Source organism: Glandiceps talaboti, chromosome 5 (assembly GCF_964340395.1).
Source record: "Glandiceps talaboti chromosome 5, keGlaTala1.1, whole genome shotgun sequence".
In the NCBI taxonomy this organism is placed as follows: Eukaryota; Metazoa; Hemichordata; class Enteropneusta; family Spengelidae; genus Glandiceps; species Glandiceps talaboti.
The window spans coordinates 7542148-7570000 of NC_135553.1; the positions used below are offsets into that span (position 1 = coordinate 7542148).

At 36.5% G+C, this 27853-nt stretch overlaps 2 protein-coding genes across 2 annotated transcripts; one reads left to right on the plus strand and one right to left on the minus strand.

Moving 5' to 3' along the window:
* Nucleotides 1–4267: 4267 nt before the first annotated feature.
* LOC144435754 (uncharacterized) lies at nt 4268–9734 on the minus strand. The gene is made up of 5 exons (XM_078124368.1): nt 9621–9734; nt 8854–8890; nt 8140–8366; nt 5671–5712; nt 4268–4986 (listed from the first exon to the last, which is right to left on the minus strand). Exons 1-5 carry the CDS (start codon nt 9690–9692, stop codon nt 4933–4935), a joined length of 432 nt encoding a protein of 143 aa, XP_077980494.1. The 5' UTR covers nt 9693–9734; the 3' UTR covers nt 4268–4932.
* A 1125-nt stretch (nt 9735–10859) lies between these two features.
* Nucleotides 10860–15604, plus strand: LOC144435900 (uncharacterized). The gene is made up of 6 exons (XM_078124541.1): nt 10860–11207; nt 11921–11960; nt 12194–12378; nt 14748–14786; nt 15063–15137; nt 15280–15604. The coding sequence occupies exons 1-6, from the start codon at nt 11151–11153 to the stop codon at nt 15349–15351; spliced, it is 468 nt and encodes a 155-aa protein (XP_077980667.1). The 5' UTR covers nt 10860–11150; the 3' UTR covers nt 15352–15604.
* Nucleotides 15605–27853: the final 12249 nt, after the last annotated feature.

Sequence of the window (27853 nt, forward strand, 5' to 3'; positions counted from 1 at the left end):
CACATTGTTCTGTATGTACCACCATATCTCTAAGACTGGTATCACGACGCCAAGCTGTTAATGATACTGCAGGAAACAATGAATTGGTAACCCTATTAGAACGTAAGATATTAAAATGCTTGTATATAATGTCTTTAACTCTAGTTGAAAAGGGATGGTATGTAAGAGCTAGTATGGGACGATCGTTGTTACTCCTCTGATCATGTGATTTGATACAAGCTTCCCTAGACAAAGATGATACTTTATGTAAAGCCGCGTTGGTAACAGACATAGGATAACCACGTTGATGGAAGTACGTGCAAAATTCAGCAGACCTTTTTCTGAAATCCAAATCACTACTACAAATACGACGTAAACGAAGTAATTGTGAATAGACCTGTACTTGACCCTCCTACCCACGTACTTCTTAGATTGGCTGAACTTGTTCTCACCTGTAATTATTTTACCTTTAATGACAGGTATTTTGTGCAGAAACGCGGCGTTGCTATGGGAAGTTGTCTTGGACCTAGTTATGCTTGTTTATTTATGTCTTATCAAGAACACCTTATTTTCAGCTCATATCAAGGGATCTTACCTGATCTATATAAACGATTTATTGATGACGGCGTTGGTGCAGCATCACTCAAACTTGAGGACCTTATGCAGTTTATTAACTACATATGTAATTTTAATCCTGCTATTCAGTATACTTATGATATTTCAGAACTAACAATCAATTTCCTTGACATCTCCCTTAGGATTGATGGTGATGATATAGCTACATCTATTTATACTAAACCTACTGATTCACATTCATATTTGCAGTATGGTTCATCACATCCTAATAAGTGTTTAGATTCCATTCCCTATTCACAATTACTTCGTTTACGTCGTATTTGTAGTAACCCTATTAGAACGTAAGATATTAAAATGCTTGTATATAATGTCTTTAACTCTAGTTGAAAAGGGATGGTATGTAAGAGCTAGTATGGGACGATCGTTGTTACTCCTCTGATCATGTGATTTGATACAAGCTTCCCTAGACAAAGATGATACTTTATGTAAAGCCGCGTTGGTAACAGACATAGGATAACCACGTTGATGGAAGTACGTGCAAAATTCAGCAGACCTTTTTCTGAAATCCAAATCACTACTACAGAAAGTAGCTAGAGTATTATATTACTGAGATTTTAGTCGGAATCACAGTTTTTGTCACAAATCGGCATAATAGAATTGTGCGTTTATGGTGTCCACGGTAACATACCTGATATGGCGGCGGTGGTGGTGCTCTGGGCAGTTTCGACGACTGAGAGAGAGAGAGAGAGAGAGAGAGAGAGAGAGAGAGAGAGAGAGAGAGAGAGAGAGAGAGAGAGAGAGAGAGAGAGAGAGAGAGAGAGAGAGAGAGAGAGAGAGAGAGAGAGAGAGAGAGAGAGAGAGAGAGAGGGCACTGCAGTGTAAAGTAAATATTAAATACAAAATGTATAATTAGTGGATATAGTCTTTAACGAGCTCGAGTGTATTTTTTAGAGAATAACAAAATGAAGATCTAGATGGTTGTGATCTCATGCCAGGTGGTAGACTGTTCCAAAAAGTCGTATCTGTGAAACGAATTGCAAACTTGCCTATGGATGTGATTACTTTAGGTAGAAGGAGATTTCCCCTACCCTTGAATTTAGTACTATATTCATGAACTGGTGGAGTGCAATAGTATGTAAGACGGAGAGGTAAGCTGTTGTTTAACAAGTCATACATGAAAGTACAAAGTTGGAATTTATGTAGTTTGAATATATCAAGAATTTGAAGTTCACAAAATAAATGGTTGGAATGTGCAGAGATACAACTAAAAGTAAAAGCCCTGACTGCCATTTTTGGAGACTTGTGAATACATGTCAGATGTGACGAATATGTAGATCCACATATTTCAATACCATAGGTGATGTATGGTTGGATAAAAGATTTGCATATCAGAATAACAATATGTTTAGGTACAAAGTGTCTTAATTTGAGCAAAATACCATTTTTTCCCCGAACATTGGAGTTTACCATCTGAATATTCAATTTAGTACTGTAATACTGTCGAACTTCAAAGATTGTCCGTAATGTGGTGAATATTAGAACAAGTTACGTTGAATTGTTGGCAAAACGGTGTTGTCATTTTTACCCCGAATTTAAATTTGTACAATGCATTGTCATTCATGTACTCCTGTTTAAGGTAAAAAGCTTTTACAGTGTCTATCTTGTCACGAATGGTATTCCCAAGTGACTGCTTTCACTGATTTGAGGTGATATAATAGATGATTATCTTGGTAGGAATGTGATACATTACTAACAATATCGTTATCGGTTCTTATTTATTCACAATTTCGTATTTACCTCAGTTGGAACATTTGGGTTAGTAGCTAGGGAACCATAGGCACCACGCGGCATATCAGCAGGATTTCTGTCAGTAACTAATATGGTATGCCTTGACCTTGATGCAGCATGCTCCAATTCTCTTATCTGTCGTACGCGTATTAATTCCAAACGTCTTCGCCAACGTAAGAAGGCTGCACAAAACGATATGATCACCATAATAAAGAAAACTACAAGGAAAATGATAACTGCTATAGTTCCTGTAAAAATACAAGAAAAAAGTTCACTTTAGTCACCGATTCAAATTCTTATATTGAAATTTCTTAACTCGGACAGGAGGTTGTTCCTTCGACATAATTCACTATCGGTAATAGAATTCTATAATATAATTGCCATTTCTGAAATTGGTATTAATAAATAGATTAATTTATAATATATGTACACAAAATGTACAACGAATTAGATAATTAATTAATCAATTAATTAATTGAAAATGTGGACAACAAACTTCCAAGATTTTAATGAAATTCTTCTATAAAGACATGGATACAAATATACCAAATGTTATGTAAATAATCTAAAAATATTAATTTCTTGTAGCTTATTTCTATCTGTATGTCAATTTAGTACCATATTTAGTAGCATATCGAGTACCATATTCAGAACCTTTATGTTGCGTTTGCGTGTCCTACGTACCAGCTGGGAGGTCGTCATCATCATCGTAGTAAGAATATTCGTAATCTTCCTTAGCCTAACACAAAGACAAAACAATAATAATAATAATAATAATAATAATAATAATAATAATAATAATAATGATAATAATGATAATAATAATAATAACAATAATAATAATCGTCTAGTCTATGTCATGAGAGAGGGGTTTCCAAATATTTATCCCTTGCTAGGGAGTACCCAGGACCGATGTATACATATTGCGGACACATATACAGTTTGTTTAAATAGTAAATATATTATGCCTGGTGTTTATGTATATCGATTAAAGGAGATGATTTATTGTTTAAACCTACAAGGAAACAAAAAATCTCACAGTGTTTGAAACATAGCACTAACAAACAGAGTTGTAATTATACTTGAAGTTCACGACTACATGTAACTCTTAAACTTACCTCAACTGGTTGGTCGGCTAATTTTTACGTGTTTACGGGGGTTGGCACTGGTCTAAGCTCACCCCTTTAATCTTCGAATCAACACGTACATGTACACGTAAAATTGAGTTCCCTATTTGGAACTTTAAAGGTGTACTATTACGTCAACATTTACACTATGAATATATATATTACCCTATCTTTAAATGATACATGTATTTCACTTCGTTTGATTGGTATTCTGTATGTCAACAGCTCGTACTCCCTCCAGATTTAATGTTAAGCGTAAATGAGTTAGATATATATATATATATTCGTATTCCAATATCGCACTGTATATGCTGCCATAAAAGAGCGCTCATTTAACAGCTACATATCCACAGACAGAGACATGAGACACACTAACTCACCTTAACCACAACGCTTACGATGCAGATACAAACATACCAGGTAAGAATTCTTCCAAAATGACCACTCTCCATATTTAACTTTATATGTGTACATGCCTCCAAGTTCCGGTTTTTGCATCGCGTGATCGTGTCGTCATAAAACATAACGATAGATTGCCACAGCAGCATTCATGGCTGAAGTTACTTATTTGTTTGCAAATTTAAATGCCCCCAACATACATGCTTATTGGTACAGAGATAACATATTTTAATATAATGAATAGTGTCAACTGATCGCTTGATACAGGGCTATGCAATCGGATCAAAGTTTCCACTAGATCAAGCGACAACATGCAAGGCACTACGCACGTACGAAAAGTACTATCAGAAAAAACGACAAATGTAAGCAAACATTATAATGATTTATAGTTTTATTGCCAACAGCATTAGAGAAACTTGGGTATGTTTAGAAGCTGATATATTACCTTTAATATTTTTGGTGGGAGATTCATGACTGCCAATCACTAACACAAGTAATCCCATCACATCACATTTTTCTAAACTTTGAGCCCATTACTGAATAAATAAAAGGTAAGCTTATTTTAATTAAACGCTGTGCTTTCGTTCTTTCGTGACTACCAATAGCTACAAAATGTACCAAAGTTTGGTGTACTCCACCAGCTAGAGCCTCCCGCAGCATATTCCTTGAAACGACACGATCTGTGATTGTACTATTAGAATGGAATCCAAACGCCATACGTGCACAATACAAATATTGGTGATGAGACACTCTCCAATAGATACTATGGGCTCCTTTGACTTTTGAGAATTGACTTGACAGATGTTTAACAGCTATAATGAATTACAAAATTATTTATTTTCATAGACAATCAAATGTTAACAAAAAATACAATAGTGGATTGATAACCTTCTTAATCAATGAATCAATGGATACTATGAACTTTTACTTTTGAAAACTTTTTTTGTCATAGACAAAGAAATGTAAAGAATGCATGAGTCTTATGGAGTGTTAATTTGAGGATCTTATTACACGGCGAATATACACCACACTGATAGTAAGATGCTTGATTATTAAATTGTCTTTACTCAGACACGAGTGGCCTATATTCTGGTGGACCTGTTCTTCGGTTCGCCTCCTGAAATGATAGGTTGAGGATAAATATTAAGATCTAACCATAAACATGTTATCAAATACAGTAAAGTGATTATCCATAGACTGTGTATTACCCTCCATTGTCTATGAATAAACCAAGATAAAGCTTGAAAATAAGAACTTGTAATTCAAACAGAGCATGCTCAGATACAAAGGACTGTGGGATTATCTTCAGTCATTGTACCATGTAACCTAATATGTAGTAATTGACGGCTTGGTTATTTCGGGTAACAAAGAATGTGACAATATTCTTTACAGTAGTAATTGCATAATATTTATTATCATATTTCGCACGATGCATCATTCAGAATATTCGAGATGGTGGGTTTTCAAATTCCCCATTCCAAACAAACTGTTTTATACGTTTATTTAATGCACGAGCTATCTAATAAGAATGAGATGTAATTGGTATGTGTGATGATGAGAGTGTCATCTAAGAGTTCAAGTGTTGATGGTACAGCAGAAGAGAAGTTGGAAGAAATGGCGGTGAACAAAAGTGGCAGAATTGTATATATGTTAGGGCAATTATAATATATATATACATCTACTAAAGAAAGGGAAGTATTATATTACAAACAATTCAGTCCTAATCGAAAACGATTTTTTCACAAGCCTACATCCTACAATCCCACGCATTTACACATGACGTTATTATATGGTAACATACCTGATATGGCGGGGGTGGTGGTGCTCTGGGCAGTTTCGACGACTGGGTGTGGAGAGAGAGAGAGAGAGAGAGAGAGAGAGAGAGAGAGAGAGAGAGAGAGAGAGAGAGAGAGAGAGAGAGAGAGAGAGAGAGAGAGAGAGAGAGAGAGAGAGAGAGAGAGAGAGAGAGAGAGAGAGGAGGGGGAGGGGGAGGGGAGAGGGAGAGGGAGAGGGAGAGGGGGAGGGAGGGAGGGAGGGAGGGAGGGAGGGAGGGAGAGAGAGAGAGAGAGAGAGAGAGAGAAGAGAGAGAGAGAGAGAGAGAGAGAGAGGAGAGAGGGAGAGAGGGAGAGAGGGAGAGAGGGAGGGGGAGAGAGAGGGGGAGAGAGAGGGGGGGGGGAGAGAGGGGGAGAGAGAGGGGGAGAGAGGGGGAGAGAGAGGGAGATAGTGAGAGATAAAGATAGATATATAGACAGACATAAGGAAGACATATAGTGTTAGACATTACAATTGAAATATAATACTGTAAAGCAACACACACAATGCCGCTGTTTAATATATTGTACTTTGTCACCTATATAGACATCTACATGTATGACATGGTGAAAATCACAAAGGGACCGGTCATTTTCTTCCACCTGGGGGGGGGGGGGGCCGGTGGACTTGGAAGGGGGTCACCCTGTTTTTGAAATTGGCAGAAGGGGGAGGGTCATTGTGTTTGCGATTGTGATGGAAGAAAATAATCCTTTTCTACAATGGCATATAGCCTTGTGTGAAATGTGGTACATGACATGTAAATATTTGATCTTGTCCCTGTTGCTTACATGAATTCTTTAAATTAGTTCAAACATAAATGTACAGTCATATACATATACATGTATTACCTAGCTACCACACTAGATACAGAACATGTCATGTAAATGCTTGGCTGTTTCACAATCAATGCTTCACTTATATTGCACTTTTGGGCAAAAGTGAACTTGAAGGTTTCGTAATGGTACTCTTCATAGATAGTTTATAAAAGAAGTTAATCTAAATTGTTCTACTAGTCAGAAGGGATCAGTACACTTTCTATTTTGGACACTACATGTTATTGACACTACTAATCACCACATCTCATCAGATTCCATTTACATTTACGTTAAGTTTGGAAATATTACCTCAAAAGCTATGAATAACCTAAACATTGCCTTAATAGAAGCAAAAAACTACAGATGTGCCAGGGGAAAGCCCCCAAGGACTCCCTCACCCCCAGAGGTTACTCATGCATTCAACCAACAATCAGATGTACCAAAAACCTTGTTACTTTCATAATGGTATTAAACTTTTCTTAATATAAACAAATGTCACCCTATTCTAATTTGAGATGATATTGTCTTTTAAAGATGTGAAATGTTTGCCAAGATAGTATAAAATTGCCTTAACCTCCAAATTTCCCCTACCAACCGGCAATTATACTACCATTAGATGTGCTGACCTTTACTACATTTTTATAATGATGCTATTTAACTTTTTAAGAGCATATTTCAACCCTATGTAAGTTATAAAGAATAGTTTCTGATACTTGGTGGTGCTGTCTTGTAAAGCATGGATTACGTTATTGCTTGAAAGGGTCTGAATAGCCTAAATATTGGCTTTAAGAGTGAAAATCCTCCATGACTTCTAGAGGGAGACCCCTTGGGACCCCCCCCCCACATGAGGTGGAAATATCCCAGTCTCAAGCTCTTCCCCGCTTACTGTCAAGATGCCACGAAACTTTATTTCAAAATTATTTGAACCCTATGTAGTTGCTTTTTACATTTTGGTGCTGTCTTGTAAAGCTCGGAAATTATTGTCTGAAAGGGTCTGAATAGACTTTTCAGAGTAACAAACCTCCAGGGCTTCTAGGGGGAGACCCCTAGGACCCCCACATGAGGTGTACTGTACACATCCCAGTCTCAAACTCTTCCCCCTACCTCTTACTGTCAAGATGCTATCAAACTATATTTCAAAAATATTTCAACAATATGCATCTACTTTTTACATGTTTTTGCTGTTTTGTAAAGCTTGGAAATTATTTTCTGAAAATGTTTGAATAGTCTCAAAATTGACTTTTCAGAGTTAAAAACCACATACTCAGCATCGACTTTGCGTTCATAATGAAAATGTGCGTTTGCTTACTATATGTTCGTATAGTGACTGTGTGTTTGTTTACTCCGCATTTGTACAATGATTGTTTGCTAACATGCATGTTTGGAATTTGTGTACAGTGGATTATGCATTTCACCGTTATCGTAGATATTTATTAGTAAACTTTGCTAACTGTACGTTTGCACAATGCACATGCATTGTCATTCTTGTACTCCTATTTAGAGTATAAGTGTTTTACAGTGTCTATCTTGTCACAAATGGTATTCCTAAGTGCCTGCTTGAGGTGATATAATATATAGTTATCTTGGTAGGAATGTAATAAATATCGTTATCGGTTCTCATTCATTCATAATTTCGTATTTACCTCAGTTGGAGCATTTGGGTTAGTAGCTAGGGAACCATAGGCACCACGAGGCACATCAGCAGGATTTCTGTCAGTAACTATTATGGTATACCTTGGCCTTGATGCAGCATGCTCCAATTCTCTTATCTGTCGGATAAATTCCATACGTCTTCGCCAACGCATGTAACTTGCGCAGAGCACCAGTCCAAAAAAGACAACGCAAAACAAAATGATACCTGCTATAGCGCCTGTAATAATCAAAAGAGAAAAGTTAATTTTAGCTAGTGACACTGGTTAAAATTCTTATCTTCAAATTTCTTTTGCACGTTTATTTAAATGAGAACTCTCACACGGGTTTGTTCTCCGACGTTGTTCTCTATCAGTAATAAAGCATTGTAAAACATATATATAATAAGATATCGATTTTGTTGAAACTGTTGCTGGCGGGAATTATGGAAAATAGAATGCGAACACGGAACTGGCAATTGCTCTATAAACCCGACCATATACAACAAACTGTCTGCTTAATTCCCATTTCACTGAATGCTATTAAAATTAATTAATTAATTAATTAATTAATTAATTAAGTTTACAAGTAAATGAGTAAGTAAGTGAGTGAGTGAGTGAGTGAGTGAGTGAGTAAGTAAGTAAGTAAGTAAGTAAGTAAGTAAGTAAGTAAGTAAGTAAGTAGGTAAGTAATAATTAATAAAAACAAAACCTGCGTGTCTTACGTACCAGGTGGAAGGTCGGCATCGTCGTAATCTTCCTGAGCCTAACACAGAAAGAAACTAATTATAATAACAGTCTTCTAGAATGTTATGAGAGGGGAGGGGTTTTCTAAATATATACCCTAAGTCTTTCAAGGGTCTACCCGGAACCGATGTATTGCGAGCACAGATGCATACAGTCTGGTTAATTACAATATCAATAGACATGACGTATATCGAGGTCATGGGATTATATATTGCTTAAACCTACAAGGAAGTAAAAATCTGACAGTGTTTGAAATCTAACACTAACAACGTTTACCTTCACTACGCTTAAAATTCTCCTGAGTTGTAATTGTACTTGAAGCTCACGACTACATAAAATGTCACTGAGATTAACTTTTAAACTGACCCCCAACTCGTTGGTCAGTTAACTTTTACGTGTTTATGGAAGGTGACACGTACACCCCGTTATTCTTTGACTTAACAGTTAAATACATATACGCAAGTTCGACTTCTTTCTTTAGAATTTTAAAAGTATATGATTGTCCGCCTACGTGACATTTCACTTCGTTTGATTGACATTCAAAATGTCAAAAGCTTATACTCCCGCCATATTTTAATGTTAATTTAATGTTAAGTGTCAATGAGTTACAGATAGATCCGATTTGTATTGCAACATTGCACAGTATGTTCGTCTTTAAGTACATTCTATGAAAGAACGTTTATTCAACAAATAAATATCCACACACACACACACACACATACACACACACAGATAAGACACTAACTCACCTTGACAACAACGCTTACGATGCAGATACAAACAGACCAAGCAAGAATTCTTCCAAAATGACGACTCTCCATTTTAACGTTGTTTGTGTGTATGCCACCAAGTGCCAGTGTTTTGCTCACGTGATTGTGTTAATTATAACACATGACGACAACTCACCTCAGCAGCAGCAAGCACGTCTTAAGTAAACACATGTGACTACGTACCTGTCTGAAGCTATTTGTTTGATTTGAAATGTCGAGACATTGGTACAGAAATAACACATCGTCATGTAAAAGCTAAGGTTATAAGAATACGCTTATATTTTTGAGAGAATGAATCGTGTAATGTGGTCGCTCGATACATATTCATAGTGCAGGAGTGGAAACAGACGGATCAAAGTTCCCAGTAGATCTACGGACAAGTCACTACGCACGTACGGACACTGCTATCGGATACAACACAAATGCAAGCAAACATTATGTTGAATTAGTTTTATTGGTAACAATATTTGAAAATCCAAACTACTTGAGCATGCCTAGGAGCTGATATATTGTAACACAAGTAATCCCATCAGAACTCTGAGCCTCTCAATCTACAAGGTAAACTTAATCTTAATTACATTTTTGTCTGAACTTTTTTTTTATGATTACCTATGGCCATAAAAATGTACCAAATCTTGATGCATTGCACTATACCTTCCCGTCCTATATTACCCGAAGCGACACAGTCTGTGATTGTGTATTAAGAATCTAGTCTGGGAGGTAATTGTACGATTACAATTGCCATGGCTACAGGGGAAGGAGATGAAGCTGTATGGAGACACTTTCTGGGGTGAGGGGGGGGGGGGCAATGTCCTGATAACGTCACGATTTATGATTATATAGTAGGAAAACAAATATCATGGGTATTGACTATATTTATTAAGACTGTGCCGCATCAATCCGTTATATCTGTGACTTTAATTATTTTTTTCCATACACTCTGGAAGTAAAATATTTTGAATTCCAATCATAAAAGGAGAGCCCGAATCCTTTCAAGATACTCGCGGAGGAGGGTGAGAACATCCGATGATTTTTCATCAGTCATAGCCCAATTTAGTGATTGTTTTTTTTTTCAATTCTGTGACCGCTTGAAGGAGTTGTGTGCAGTAACGAACGGACTATGTGTATAAATCAACTCCAGTGACACATGTACATATATGAGGACAATGGCCTAACGTTTGACCCGGAAGTAATCCCCCTTTTCCTGCAGGAGGTCACAGGTACTCGTTCATCGCACGTCACGTAAGAGAGTATCGTCGTTGATATTTTGGCAATATCAATCGATATGAGTGATGTAAACCAGATAATGTATCTCAACAGGAATTTACTCTAGTAAAGCTTGTCCGTATTTTTATAACCACGTTTTAAATACTGCCAACAAGACGTCCGACACACCGTACTGTGGTAAATACTCTACAGTACGCTACATACATAAACTCCATTCCGTGGTTGCACCTGAACAACTATAATTAATACATCGGGTTTAATATTTACCTGCGAGCTGTCAAAATGTCACTTGGTTTGATTTCTTGTTTTCTCATATTGAATATTCTGCAATGTGTACAGGTGAGTACTTTTTTGTCAGTCTACATTATAATTATAAGGAGCTGGCTGGTAATTGTCAAAAATCCGTATTTTGTGATCTCGCTATAATTTATTGTCACACGTTAGCCAATAACGACATGTTGCATATGTACACTGCTGTGACCCATTTTAAGGACATTCAGCATAATTTACTTGTCGGCCATCATATTTTCGGTTCGTCCTCGTCTAAGATATGGTGTAAAATTGAACGTATGTTCTTTCTGAATAAAACAAAATCACAATATTGTGTTTGGTTCAACAAATAACTGTTATAAGGATGCACTAATTCCAGTAAAAAGTACTTGCTGAAATTCTTAGAATTTGATCTCTGACCTATAAGGCACGATAAGATAACATTATTATTATTATTTAAATTGAGAGGAAGGGCTATTACATGGTCGTATGTATATCGTTTACCGTCTGCTCCGTTCACTGTTTGAATTTTGAACTTGATACTAAATGTACACGTACCTTCCAGTGATTTGACACTCAAGACTCTACCTGTTAGGGTAATTTTTAATTGTGACTTTTGCTACATCTGAACGTGGTATAAAAATGTGATGGTAATAATAGGAAAACCAATCCTTACGGAAGGAAGGCATTTCAGTTTACACCAAATCTATACATTGTTACATTGGCTGTCTTTCCATGAATAATTGACTTTATTTTCATTTTTCCTCAATCCTTAAAAACAGGCAGGGGATACCGATGCCGTTTTTAGCCGTTTAATTTGGAGTGAGTATAAATTCGTGTTTGACAATAAACAAACCAAAGCTTACTTTCCACATTAGTTTAAACTCGGGTAGCGAGAGTGGTACGGGTACGTTATATGCTTTTCTGGTAATAGGGGTAGTCATATTACGCTTGGTTATGTATTACTTTTAAAAACAAAACATTTGTATTAACTCATGTCAAGTTAATTGTATCTATGATTACAAGACTGTGGAATATTGTTTCATTTTTTCTAGTTATACCTGTAATTGTTGTGCTACTGTTACTGATTGCCGTCAGCTGCCTACGATTCTACTGGTATCATAGATTCTACCCCCTACAAGACCCAGTCCTTTTACCGGAGATTTCTTCACCACCTTCATCATCTGACCAGAATAGTCATTCTAATAGTTATTTTCGTGTAGGCGGAATGCCATCATTGGTGAGAATGATATCAATTATAATCTTCGGGGGGAGGAGGGGGGGGGGGGGTTCGCAGTACCTTATACACAGTCTTACGCCATCAAAATTGCCTTCCTGTCTATGAACGTTGTAACACCCAAATGTGTTCCTAATGTGTCCATGGTGTAACGTATACGGAATCCCTGTAATATAACGTGACTTATCTTTGACGTATCTGTGACTACATACAACATCTTGTATTGGACGAAAACACATATAAACTCATTGCAATTTTTCATATAATGTATTCTTCAGTACCAAGAGCAGCTTGTTTCAAGTGCGATAATAAGGTGCTAGCAAATGAACCATTCAAGCTTTTGTCACGTGATTACGCTGGATTATGCAATAGGCAAAGACGACCAATACGGCGTATTCCGGTTATCGAACTTCCGGTTGTTTCGCAGGAAAGTATCGCGAGAGGGCGCACCATATCTGACAAAGTGAGGGCCAGAATTTTCGTCATGGCATCTAATAGTATGGCGATGTATGAAGCTGTCAACAAAATGGGCGTAAAAGAACTCCGTGCATTCATAAAAGAGTGGAAAATTACTACTTCTAAATCTACTAGATATCGCCAGAAATGCTGTCAACCTTGGTCTTGAAACACTAGAAAATGATAATTTTCTGAGAGAACGGAAGAGGAGACGAATAGTGGATGTCAAGCATCAAAAGATAGAACTAATAGACAGCGGAAACATTGAAAGTTGGACGGAGGACCTTCGAAATATACCTGATGTAGACATGATAAACATATTTCTTTACCTTACTGGTGTCTGTTGCTGGACAAAAGAACGATTAGAAAATTACAAATCTGACAACAGCTTCCAATCTGATTAAAATCCGATGTAGATGTTGGCTGATCGTTCATTGCTATTTTACCTTCGTTATTTTGCCTGAATTGACCTTCTTGGTACATGTTTACATTTTTTAGCCTGCCTGATCGCCTCCTCTACGATCAGGCTAAAAAATGTAAACATGTACCAAGAAAAATAATATCAGGCAAAATAACGAAGGTAAAATAGCAATGAACGATTAGCCGACATCTACATCGGATTTTAATCAGATTGAACAGCTTCCAGCTATAGTCATTGCAATATTGAGAGTTCGGTCGACAATTACCAAGCCACATGTTTATATTGTAACTGATGTCGCCGCATACTTAGGCCTTTCTTGTTTATTAGAACAGTGGTGTAGCACCACGGGTGAAATCATAAAACTTTGTCCGGAAAAAAACATTTCATGTACTGGTTATAAGTTGGCATAAACTGTGTGTATTGATATACTCAACTTTACTATCACACTTTGGTTAGCTTGCTATTCTTCATTCAGGACCATCAGTGTATAAAAAAAACCATTGAAGTCGGCAACGAATCATAAATATTGTTATTGTGATCAATGTACCACACCGCCCACCCCTTCAATGAATCGGCCTTCCATGTAACGTTTACGTGGTTCACTCATCATACCATGTCTTATACCGATCTGATTAAAATCTGATGTAGATGTCGGCTAATCGTTCATTGCTATTTTACCTTCGTTATTTTGCCTGAATTGACCTTCGTGGTACATGTTTACGTTTTTGTCCTGGTCGGTAGAGGAGGCGATCAAACATGTACCACGCAGGTCAATTCAGGCACAATAACGAAAGTAAAATAGCAATGAACGATTAGCCGACATCTACATCGGATTTTAATCAGATTGGTTTTATACAAGCTGCAATAACTGTAGCGTATATTGTGATTTTGAAGGTTCTTTCCTCTGTTTTTGTACCTTTTTCCGTTCCGATGTTTGACTGGAAGCAATCACTACAATTTCTCCAACGGTAACGCAAATGGACGAGGTCACACTGAAAACGTGAGTGAGATGTCAGTGTACTACCCGTTTCAAAATGTTGCTACTTTTGGGTTTTCCTCACGTTCGAATTGCAGAGCCAAACTTACGCGAAATATTAGGAGAACGAGAGGTTAATTTGCTATTTCGTTATTTGATGGGCGATAATGCAATATTATAGCGTAAAGTTACGGGGAATGACAGACAATCTTTAGTCAGTGGTTACGATGCCTACAGACTCTATGCTTTGCAAGAATGCTCTACAATTCTGGCCCTCACTTCCGGTTCTAAAACAGCGCCCCTAGTGGCCAAACAATCATATCTTTTATCTTTTCGGGGCTTTTTCGATAACCGGAATACGGCGTATTGCTCTATAACAACATTCAATAGAAAGAATGGAAATGGTCATTTAACAATAGTTTAGTCTGTATATACTGGGTAAATGGCTGAGATAAACACTGAACTTTGACCCTTATTATATTGTTTATTTCTTGTATAATTAACTTTTCCACCGAACAGGATCTTAAAGATAATGAGACCAGATTAGAGGAATCTATGGTGAGTAATTTTCCAGCACATATGTTAACAATTCACATGTACAACGACGCCAACCAACCAACCAACAATCAATCAATCAATCAAGCTGACAAGCAAGAAAGCAAGCAAGCAAGCAGTCAGTCAGTCAGTCAGTCAGTAGGTCGGTAAATAATTCAGTCAGGCGATTGACAAATCATCAATCTGGTGTGCCATTCTGTAACCTACGGTAGAAGTATATGGCCAATCAGTAATTTTCGTGTACGGTTTATCAACTTTATGTCTTACACCTTCCTGCAGGAATATCACAAAGAACTAACACTTGGCAGTTTATACCCAATGTGGAATCAGTCATCATTACAAGCATCTATTCAAGTAAGTATATATATATATTCTTGATCAAATAACATACTTAATCGATAAGACATATAGCGAGAGAGAAGTCATGCTCTTACGACTTTAAGTATCAAACTCTAATTTTAAGAGACACTAACAGTATTTTTTCATTTTTTTTCAGGCTGCCTCAAACCAGACACCGATGGCGCCACCACCGTTATATACTCCACAAGCTGATGTTGTGCCGTCCTAGTCTGATAGAAACGGTTAAAAATTGGTTCTCCATGAAATGTTTAGTTTGGTGATCCCTTGCTTTTGATCACTTTCGAGTAATCATTTCATGTCAAAGTCAACATTTTCAAATTCTCTTTACCGTGTACCATACTGTAATTTCATAAACAATTACACAACTGCAAAAAAGAAAATATAATTTTACCAAATTTAATGTCATTTAGATGTATAAATATTACTTTATATGATCCAGTGTAAAGACCAAGGAATTCCAAAACATGTGGACCAGAAAAATAAAATAAAAAATGCACTAAATATGCATTTTTATCATAGTTGAATTTTCTGTGCAAATGTTTTAAGAAGCAGACATTCGAAAGTGCCAAACTGTATGCTAAACGTATACAAATCCACGGGTCATTATACAGTGAAACAAACACACACACACACACACACACACACACACACACACACACACACACACACAAACAAACCATTATATGATGGCTGCTTCCGTGTAAGTCAAATTTGCATAAAGTATAGGTGTAAAATGTTTGAATATTTCCTTTGTTCATATAATAGTACCCACGGGGACTAATTGTTGCCGCATCGGTTTAAAGGATACACGTACATTGCATTTAAACATTGCTTCATCAAGATAACTGACTTATAAAAATTGATAAGGAAATACTATGCCATGGATACAGATAACTACATTGTAAAAGAATTAGTGAAAATAAAAGAGTGTCAAAACACTGAAAACATTTATAGCAAAAGTGTTTCTGTTCTCGCTACATCAATGTATTTAGTAAACTCAATATAATATAAATGAAGAGGTCGGTGGCATTGGGCTTTATAGAGAGAGAGAGAGAGAGAGAGAGAGAGAGAGAGAGAGAGAGAGAGAGAGAGAGAGAGAGAGAGAGAGAGAGAGAGAGAGAGAGAGAGAGAGAGAGAGAGAGAGAGAGAGAGAGAGAGAGAGAGAGAGAGAGAGAGAGAGAGGGGGGAGGGAGGGAGACAGACAGACAGACAGACAGACAGACAGACAGACAGAGAGGGGGAAAGACAGACAGTCGGAGGTTTCCAATTCAAATATAAAATACTAAATATAGTGCAGTACTATTTGGTATGATACAATTTAGAAAGTTAGCGGTAAGTGCTAAATTATGGTCTACAAATTGATAGATAAATTGGAGTTCCTCGTTATTGAAAGACCATATATAAATTCATGGTCTTTATGTTAAGGTTTGGGGGTCATTCGGTTTACGCATCCTCCCAAGGACTCGACTGCTCCGCGATGTAACCTTATATTGCAAATTATACACTCTTGCACATAATTAACCGTTTCTTCATTTCAACCTATTGCCTCGTGCAGACTTCAAAGACGAATTACAAAAAAAACTCAACTACGGGTAATTAAGGATAGACCGATCCATAAACCAAGTGCACCACCAATATCTGCAATAACAACTGATTCAACTGAAAAGTATAACTACGTGGAAATTTTAAACGTCAGAATGATGAATGGAATATGTGCACACACAACATGTGTCAGTCTGCTTAGTAAATATATCATTAGGAACTGCTGGGATTATTGTAATCCGATTTTATAGGTTGTGTGTGGGTGTCTCGTAAACCTACACGATATATCTATTGTAAATTGGTATATTACACAGATTTCAAAACCAATTCCGTTATTAAAATGATGTTGAAATATGGGCAATTGATATACATAGATTTCATAACAAATTCCGTAAATGATGTTGAAAAGAGATAGAGTTAATTGGAGCGCACAGATCTCAATATGTAAATAATATAATGTAATAACTATGAATACATTTCACAAATTCTGTAAATCATATTCAAATAAAAGTAATTGGTATGCAAATGTTTTATTAAGGAACTAACGAGATGTAGAAATAACCATATAAATAGTAATTGAATCAACGCTTTTACGAGTCTTGCTATTAAGGAACTAACGAGATGTAGAAATAACCATATAAATAGTAATTGAATCAACGCTTTTACGAGTCTTGCTATTAAGGAACTAACGAGATGTAGAAATAACCATATAAATAGTAATTGAATCAACGCTTTTACGAGTCTTGCTATTGTTAAATTACTGCCATGGTATCCAGAAAACTTAACAAGCAGACAAAATAAACATTCTGTCAGTGACATGTGTTGCAAAGTAGGCTTAAAATAATATCCCGATGGTCTCACTTAGGAGAATTATTCAAATTGAACAACATAGAGATAACTTGATCGGAAGCGATACGCAATATTTATTTTGGTAAAGGAGAATAGACTACACTGACGCTTAATACTTGTTGTAACATTCCAATTATCAAATTTTAATATTTATCCATTTTATTTTAATACTTCCTTTTAATTTTCTTGTACAAGTAAAATCATATAATATTATGTATTTAATTTTTTTCACTTGCATGTATTTACCTTTCAATATATCTCACCCTTTTAAAAAATGTATATGTCTGTTTTTTATAATTTTTTCTTATAACATATTAATGAATTGTTACTACACCCATAGCTCATAGTGATTGTTAATAAACTTTAAATGAAACACAATATGAGTGAACCCAAAGGCCTCACAGTGGATAATGGGGCATACAGGCATTATTTAGTTATGATGGCAGAGAAAGATATTGATTCTTTTTTAAATGAACAAAACTCTGTCCTGAAAAAGTATTAAATAGGACAACAGGGATATATGGATAAAAATCAATTAAATTTTTTTCTTCAGATTTGTACGAGGAGATTATAGTCCATTGGGAATACTCATTTGCATTATCCTATCTCAAGTACCGGCTTTACCAGTTCTGTCCTCACCGATACTACAACATGAAAACTCCTACTCAACTCGGTTGAGGTGAAAGCCCGGTGCCCCATAGCATATTTGCTCATGACTTCGAAACTGTACTAAACGTGTAGACAGTAATGTATCGCTTTACTACATATCGCGGGAAATAATAGAGTATAAGTATAATTAGCTGCCGATCAGCGTTAGATACACAAGTATGGTGAACATAACTGCACTCCAGAACATATGGTTCGTCCTTACGTCATTACTCATGGATATTCATTACTAATCTGAAATAACCATCCGTCCATCGTAAAAAACCAGAGCGTTATTTCGCAGTGTCGCGGAAGGAATAACAACTCCGGTGTGCGAGAATGCAATGTAAAATAACGACTAGTTGCAGGCAGCTTGAAGAGCAATCACTTGATCATTGTTTGGCTACTTTTCATATCTGTCAGTATTATTTACATTAGATTAAAGCAACAAAACTTTTTGGTTTATGTTGATGATTTTATCATCCAATCATTTGAGTATATATTGTATAATGAATGTTTATAAGAATTTCAAAATTGAAATAAAGTATGGATTCACTTTAAAATGATTCAAAGTTAACCATGCATACTATTTGATGTCTGCTAGCTAATTTCCTAAAGTCCAAGTGATCCCGGTACGCAAGTTGAGATATGAGAGTGATTCTAGTATAGTTACATGATCTACAAGCTAGGTCAAGAGTAACAATGGTGGAAAAGTGACAGTGATGGAGAATTAATGTTATTAATGTTATTAAGGTCGACGTGAGAAAGTGAGTAGCAAATACGTCAACGACCCCATTGCCACAATATATATTTGTGCCTAACACATGTTACTTAAGTGATTTAGCTTTGAATCATTGTCATCCTTCATTTTGGTATCAATGCCGTTGGTGTAAAAATGATGCGCAAGTGGCAGCTTTTCTATATTTCAAGTCTACTTGTAACATTTGGTTGTTTAGTAATCAATTCCCCCCTTCGAAAAAAAGTATCGTACAGTCTGACAAGAGCATACTGGAGGAACGACGCATCCACGTGTAAGTACAATTTTTTGGATACACATTTTACATAATTGTTTTGCCTCAAAAACTGTCTCAACCAGTCAATACTCTGAGAATGGAATTTGAATTAGTTTCTAATATATATAGTACATATTTTGATATATATTTTATATTCCAGCTGTTTGTTTCATCCATCGATATTTCTATGAAGGAATGGAAACGACAGCGTTCAAAGAACGAACGTACTTTTTTGAGATAGGTCCTCATATTCTTGTTGTACTGCAGTAGATGATATGTACAGAGAACGCGCCACGCCAAATCATAACTAATGAAATTCTGAGCTACCAGTGATAATATACCCCATAATAAGTAAATATCATTCATTGTTCAAAATAATTAATCATATTAAAGCCATAGTCATCACATTTATCTAAGTATCACTACAGAGCGGTTTAGATACACGCTTGAGCGCCCATGCACACGAGAGCGTCATCGTGCAGGCGTACACGTCGTAATGAGTGTTGTATAGCTACGCGTTCAGAACTCAAACTTGAAAAACAGTGGAATATGCACTGGCATCTTCTGCCCAGAAGACCAAACGCATGACTTTGTTATCCAAACCTGTCTGTACTTTAGACATTTTCCATTCAAGTACCCAAAGGAAAAAAAAACAATTAAAACAAGACAAGAAAAGAAAAATGGCAAAACTCAACACGTATTTACAGTTACGCGTAGACCGCCCTTTTAAAACGTAGCATCGCGTCTGATACAGAACGCGTGAGTTGCTTTGAATCACGTGAAGTATGACGCTATGTGTATAGAACATTTAAACCTCTCTAATTAGATTAAATATTCTGATGAAAGCTATGAGCGGCCATTGATGTTAATATAAATATGATTCAGATAACAAAATATTTGACTTAAGCTTTAGATATTCATATTCATATATAAGTATTCTGTATTTACATACTTTAAACAAAATCATTTTAAATTTTTGTGGTGACATTTACACAATTATACAATAACATGGTTTTTTTTCATTCTTTATGTAAACGAATACATACATTATACACAACCCACTTTTTTACATTAATCAATTCAGATTGGGTAGACGTGACAAGGCTATGTTGGACGCCCCACACTGTACAATTATAGCGTTATATATAGTCTGTGTACACGAATGTAAATTGCACACACCACGCTTGCACTAGACATTTACCTTACCTAGAAATATAATCCCCGGCACTATGATTATTTTCGCACTCTTTGGGGCGGTAATCATAAAGGGAGAGCCCTCATGTCGATAAGCGACGAGAGACTGGAGATAACCACGGCTAATAATTGATGTGAAATAGCCATGTAAGTATTACTAAATAGACCACATACAGTGAGCATGCTAAGGGAACAGTAGGATAACTTCCCAAGAAGTATAAATTCCCAGAACTGTGTTCTCCCCTTTCTCTTCCCGGTTTGTCACTCTTCTCCCCCTCCCCCATTGAATCGCAACGCTAATGCTCTGTCCTCTAACTCACAGAATCTATCATTTCTCAATTATTGATCCATCCATCTTGTAATCTTATAAGAGATATAATTCCTTATAAATCAGTCCTGGAATGTTTGTTTTCAACTCACAGTGGATTGCTCGGTGAGATTTCCCAATTGGACAGTAGATACCCGGCCCCTGGTAGCTCTGACAAGTTTTCCTGGATCTGGAAACACTTGGACACGATATCTCCTGGAGATTGCTTCGGGATTTTACACTGGAGCTATTGGCGGTGATAAAAATCTCTACAATGGAGGTGAGTAGAATCAGTTCCTATATGTCGGAATAACGTTTAATGTAACTTTGTTTTCAAATTACTTATACATGACGCGTATGACGGATACCATTCAGAAAATGAACAACCAAAGAACAGCACAAAAGTGTTTACTTCTGGTTTTGGTTTTCTTTGTAAACAAAGTTGACCCGATATTAGTCCATAGTCATTTAGAACTAAGGTCTAATGATCACGAGTATTATGATATGTATATATTATTATAATCTATATGCTCTATAAGAGAGATCATCAGAATCATATATACAGTGAATTTTACAACACCATTCAGTTTTTCTGTTTGGTACAACCATGCAGAAACTGATAAGAATATGCATATATATGCCACACTTCAATAGCAAGACCGCATTTGTTGCTACATTTAGTCTATAACGCAATACACCTTGTATTGCAAGTCCATGCAGACATTCGGGTGTCAACGCTTTTCTTATTAGTATCAAACACCCGGTGAAGGGCGCGTAAAATTTTCTTTGCGGTTTTCATTTGATGTCTGTATGGTGACGTATAGTTCATTTCACTTAGACAAAATGTAGTAAGAAACTGTACTCATTCAAGCTTGCTGTCTTAAAGTGTAGCATGTCCGGTTTCTTATTGGTTTCTGCGTGAAAAGCTGAATGGTGTTGTACAATTCGCTGTATAATCTCAAGTTATTATTAGCCTGTTTACAGCACTGACTACGACTTCCATGGCTATCGTCCCATCAGCTTGTTATACAATGATCCTAAATGAACCGGTACAGCAATTAGAAAACATTCCCATAAGCTGATTGGTCACAGGGGGAAGTGATAATATTCATACACCAGACCATTTATTCAAATGAAGTCACTTTGTAAAAGTATATGTGTAACTGCCACTCTTCTACAAGTATATAATCTATGTAAGACGATTACACCAGACAGTAACAAAGAATGAATGTCTTTTAGTATTCGGAAACACCTGGTTCGGTAGATGTAGAAATAATGTTGACCATCACCCACAGCGTTTTGAATTACATACCTCCAATTCATTGTTTATTCTTGACATTATCCGTCGTTTTGATCTATCTCCACATCTAGTCATATGTGTTAGCTTGAAAACATGCTGAAAAAAGTCTGAACAGCTCATCTATCAAACATTGTCAGGTGCTTGTACTTCGGTAATTAGTTTGATCCTAAAATTTGACACTGATATGCCAATTATATGTTTATATCGTTACAAAAAAAAATCTTCAAATGTGAATATAAGTCACTTGTGAGTGCAATAACGCCACCCACCGGGCTCTCCAATTTTACTAAATACAGACGTTGGTAGTAATTCAAACTTTACCTCGGAATGTTGTTTCACATACATCCATTCAACTAGACGGAAGAGATCGAAGAGAATCGAAATCACAGATAGATTTTAGACTACTTGCTTATGTTCGTATTAAAAGGGGATTTAGAAATATGCTAATGACCAACTAGATATAGATTTCAGGATGAAAGTCAAACAGGATATACCAATTTAATGTTCTCTCTACGGTTGGTACATACAGCAATTACTCCCTATATTGTTTCACAACAATAGGTTTCCTTGGTCAACTTGAAGATTATAAGAAAGGTAATACTCTCATCGTCAAAACACATAGTTGCAGTGACGAGTTTTCCTCAGCGATATTGCTTATTCGAAATCCGTATGATGTTCTAATAACAGAGTACAGTAGAAGACACACTAAAAACCATACAGGATATTATCCGCTCCAGAATCTTACAGGTGAAGGTTAGTGAATTTATATTTCATTTGCCCTTTCGCCACTGTAATATATAATGGCAACCGGAGAAACTTTAAGAGAGAAGAACGCATACACATGAGTAAATAGATGTACTATTTAATTATTCAATAGTGTTCTTCATATGTGGGGAAATACGAGTGACCCCCGGGATCTTGTCATTTCGAATAGAAGACAATGGGCCTTGTCATTTCAAGTCTTAGACTAAGATAATTGATTATTTGATTGAAGGTACATCGATGTCATATTCTTTGTACTTGCAGAGTGGGAAACTTTTGTCACCCAAATCATTCCAAGGTGGGAAAATGGCATCACTTGTTGGCTGACCAATAAGACGCCTGTTTCAGTGGTTCACTATGAGGATCTGAAGAACGATATTATCTTCAATGTTGACCGCATGCTGTCTCTTCTTAACCTTACATTTATGAAAGAAAGGCGCCGATGTGTTCGTCAGAACAACGAAGGAAATTTCCACCGAAAACCAACTGAAAGTACTAACGAACGAAAGTTTGATCCATACACACATGTTTTACATAAGTTAATTGATATGAGAATCAGAAACGTCAACCTCATTCTAAAAAAACAGGGACGTAGACCTGTACAACCTGCTTCTAAGATTTAGCGTTCAAATGGTTCTATGTTGAGATGACGCTTTTCAACAGCAAATTAAAACAGATGGGGTTTATAGATTCGAACAAGGTAAGCGAAATACAGCTTGCTTTTTGTTGGTTATACGTTATTTTGCATTTGACATGTAACAAGCGGAATTCTCAGTATTTTGATGCAGACGTCTTGGTATCCACACACGTATCGGGACACACACTTCAACTAGCCAATCAAAGGGACACTTAAACAAAAACTTTTGTTAGCAGGCAGAAATGCACACGTTTAACAAACTACCCCCCCCCCCCCCCATGAAGTATGGCCTCATCATTCAAAAAATATACACAAATATTAGGTAGGGGTTGGAACTTGATCTTGGAATAGGTCCCGGCTTCACATCGGGATGTCAAGTTTCGTAGTTTAGGTTTTTCTTTATTTGCAATAAAGGGCACAGGCCCAAAGAGCTTATACAACACAAAATATACAGTTCAGAAACAAATAATGGAAGCACTATATGAAACTTAGGTTCTCATTTTGAAAGAATACTAAATGAAACATGGCCAGCTCATTAAACTTTGTGACATATTGTGAGCTTACCAATGATATAAATTTATCATATGAAAGGTTTTCGTAAAACCATCTTGGGAGGAATTCCCTTCTCAGTTCATCCTAACGAGCTCGAGGACAGATTGCTAGGAAATAATACTCGTTTTCTATAATGATAAGTTACAATAACATAAGTTTTCTGGAATGATTTGATGTCTTCCTCTCAATATTCTGATCATGAGAGGAACAACGAAATCTAGACATTTCAATTCTAAAGTTACATGAATAGACACAACTTAAATATTTCTCAGATCGTAAAATTGACTTGAAAGATAAGTAAGTTCGCAGTTTTGGGGAGGATGTTATTTCATCATGCCAAGTTTGCATTGCACTGTGTTTTATTTTTCGGGTTAATAGTATTAGAATTGGTTGAGCCAACCCCCTGATTGAACCACACGTGTCCAAAACAAAAACGAAATAACAAATTCTTCACATGGTAAACCCAATTGACTGTTTTTATCTCCCTATTTTCTTCTAACCTTTTAAACACCATTTCAATTATTTCTTAACCAATATGCAATACATCTCTTGAAATAAAATACATGCAGTGGATAACGACCAAATTCGCCAATGGCAGCTTGATCACTAACATTACCACCAACACTAAGAAGAGATTTGCAACACTGAAAGTGGATATTTCTCTATCTGTGGAGAATACTCGAAACCCCAAATCTCACTGCCATACAGAAGAATTGGAGCAACTATGGTATCAAAGAGCTTAAAAGCATCCACATTTGGGAGTCCTCCAAGCTTACAAATCAGCACTTGGAGTTGAAACCTAGTTTTGCCTTGTACACAGATTGGTTTTGTTTTGTAGGATTCCAGCTTAATCTCGAGGACAGTATATTAAACCAATTCGGTATTTGTACTGAGGAACAAATTTTAGGAATTGATCATTATACATCCAATGTTCATAATGCCTCAAATATCTTCCTCTACGAAATACTATGATCTGTGTTAAATTTATACTCATACCCCAATGGGAACAAAAACACTCAAGTCGACGAATTTGTCTTTGGATATGTATGGCTAAATCTGAACATTCGGCCACATCATCTGCACACATTAACATATTTAAATTGTGTAGGTATTTGTCGATAAAAATACCCTCAGCCACTTTCATTGGTGTAATTTATAAGGTCGTTGACGAAATCAAAAAGAGAAAAAAGTACAGGACTGAGCACACAGCCAACCGATTGTACATTTAAAATACTCTGTAAGACCTTCGTTTTTACTTAACACATTAAACAATGTAAGTTTACAATACAATGAACGAAGATTGATTAGAAAATTTCCGTGAATACTACACTTCATCAATCTTATCCATGAGAGATCATGCAGAATAGAGTCAAAAGCTTTAGAAAAATCTATGAACAAAAATAAAACCGACCACCCTTCAAAGTAAGATATTGAGTTGTAATTGACTGGAATGTAGAAATGTTATCTGTGGTACTGTATCCCTTTCGAAATTTCGTTCACAGTCATCCCATGGCCAGCTTTCAGACTCATCTGCGGGTACACCTTTATTCCGGCAAGGCTAACCTGAGTTGATCATATTTGGTATCCAGATCTTCAACCTGTTTTGTCAAACTTTCGTTTTCTTTTGCCAGTCGCTGATTTTCTTGTTGAAGTTTTGTAAAGTCTTCTGCAGTTTTTCCTAGTTTACGCGTTACTTCTGTACGAAATGATCTCATTTCGTTTTGTATGTCTCTGAGCACTGCTAGTATGTCACGATTGCCGACCTCCACGTCACTCTCTTCTGATGTAGGTAATGATAAACCACCAGTCGAGGAAAGTGTCAATTGTCTTCCGTTTCTTGCTGTGTAGCAGATTTTGGAGGACCCGGGTTTAGTTCAATATCTTCACAAAGTATGAGAGACTTGATATACATACCATTGTCGGAGAGACACCTTAAGGGAATGCAACAGGTGGATGGACGCTATTGTCTTTATGTCGACACATTGATGTCTTCCGTGGTAGCCAGAGGGAGCAGAAAACGTCCCAATTCTTGCTCTCCACACTCGTATTTCAATACCCATTTCGCTTTCACCGATTTTTCCATGCAATATTCAACAAGTTGATGCCAGGAAATGTTCCTTTTTTGTAAACAACGGCAAACTTTCAATGTAATATAGACGGAGTGAGCATTCAAACGACTTTGCACGATAAACAGCGCCCCCACATCGCGATGCTATGCATTATATATATGTCAACAAACAAAAAGAAGCTTTTCGTTTAAACATGCATATACACCAATATAGAGTGTCCATAGCTCTGACTACAGATGTCATGACATAAAACAGAATGATTCGTTGGGTCTTCGGGAGCACTGGTGTCAGCTTCTTGGATATCTGGGATCTTGTATCGTCCCATATCTCCGAAATCCAGGTTCACATACCTCAGTGGCTTCGTAATATTGCAAGAACTTCATCTCGTACATCTGCCCAGAAAGGGTGAAGAAATTGTCATACTAAAAGGCTATTATCTGAACTTATTCGTATTTTTGTCACCCATGTGCCAGTCATATGCATGATTGCCTCTATGTAACGTTCATTTTCTGTCAGTGAAAGACAGCTACATTTTATAATGCCACAACCCACTGTTTTGTTACATTCTTTTTGGTGCTGAGAATCACATTAAAATTCTGGACAATAAACTATCTTAATCATACATTAATGGACTGCATGCTCTCCAGGGATTTGAAGAAGTATCCACTTTCGTGTCTTCATTTGCATACCATATCTATGCAGGTATGCAAATAATGTTTTCGGCATTGTACTGTAGTGCAGATACCAATACTATGCGTGCGCACTGGTGGAAGTAATTTCTGGTACATACATAATTCTTACCCTTTTACCTAAGAATGTAAAACATTTCTTCTCTTTCAATGCTGTAACAAATGAGTAATAAATATAAATGAAGTATAAATTGTAATGTTTGTTTTCCTCCAAATTTCCCTGTTTTGAAAGATGTCTCAGCTTTGTGGTCATTCGCGATAATATCAAACTGTTAATTTTTATCTATGTTATGAAACACCGTCTTGTCCAATCAGAAAATTTGTTTACATCGTCTGCCGTTTAATGTAATTATAGTGACGTCCCATATCGAAAGTGATGTTTCGCGTTAAACGTCACATACCAATCTCTGCCTACACTCAATATTTTGCTATCTGCACGTGATCTACAAAATTAATGTTTAAGCCCTATTGTTTTGATTTTGCGCTTCTTTCCGTTTAATGTATGTGATTGGTTAAAACCAGCAATCAGGCTCTTCCAGCTATAGTTATATACGTACCGATTGTTTCGTCTACGTCTGTGAACTTGAGGTATGTAATAGTCATGTTGAAATTTTGTTGCCATTGTTGTGTCTCCGAGGAAAAGAATATACAAGGTTCATGGTCATAGTAGACAGAGCACAGTACAATCAACTTGTCATGCTCCTACATTACACAACATTTACACTGTAAGACAAATCCGGTCATAGTTTTCTTGAGCTTTCTGGAGTTCTTTCAATAAATATATATAAAAAAATCCCCTGCGGGAAAAATAGTCAGAGACGATACTCAATACACCATACCACAGTACATGTACACGGATTAAGTGAGCGACGACGGCAGTGTTTAGGAAAAAGAAGAAAACACCCCGAGAAAATAAGTCAATCAGAAAATAAAGCAAAAGCGGACGTAGAGGTGACCGGGTTTTACATGTAAGTACTAAACGAGAGAGCAGCAGAGCAATCTAAGCAAATACTTCAGGGGAACGAGAAATGTCTCCGGTAAGGAAAATTGAATTATCCATCACGCACACAATACCTGTCAAACGCAAATCCAGTAACATAATACCAATATGGCACCTAACCGTGTATTTAATATTTTCTGTCATTCATAAT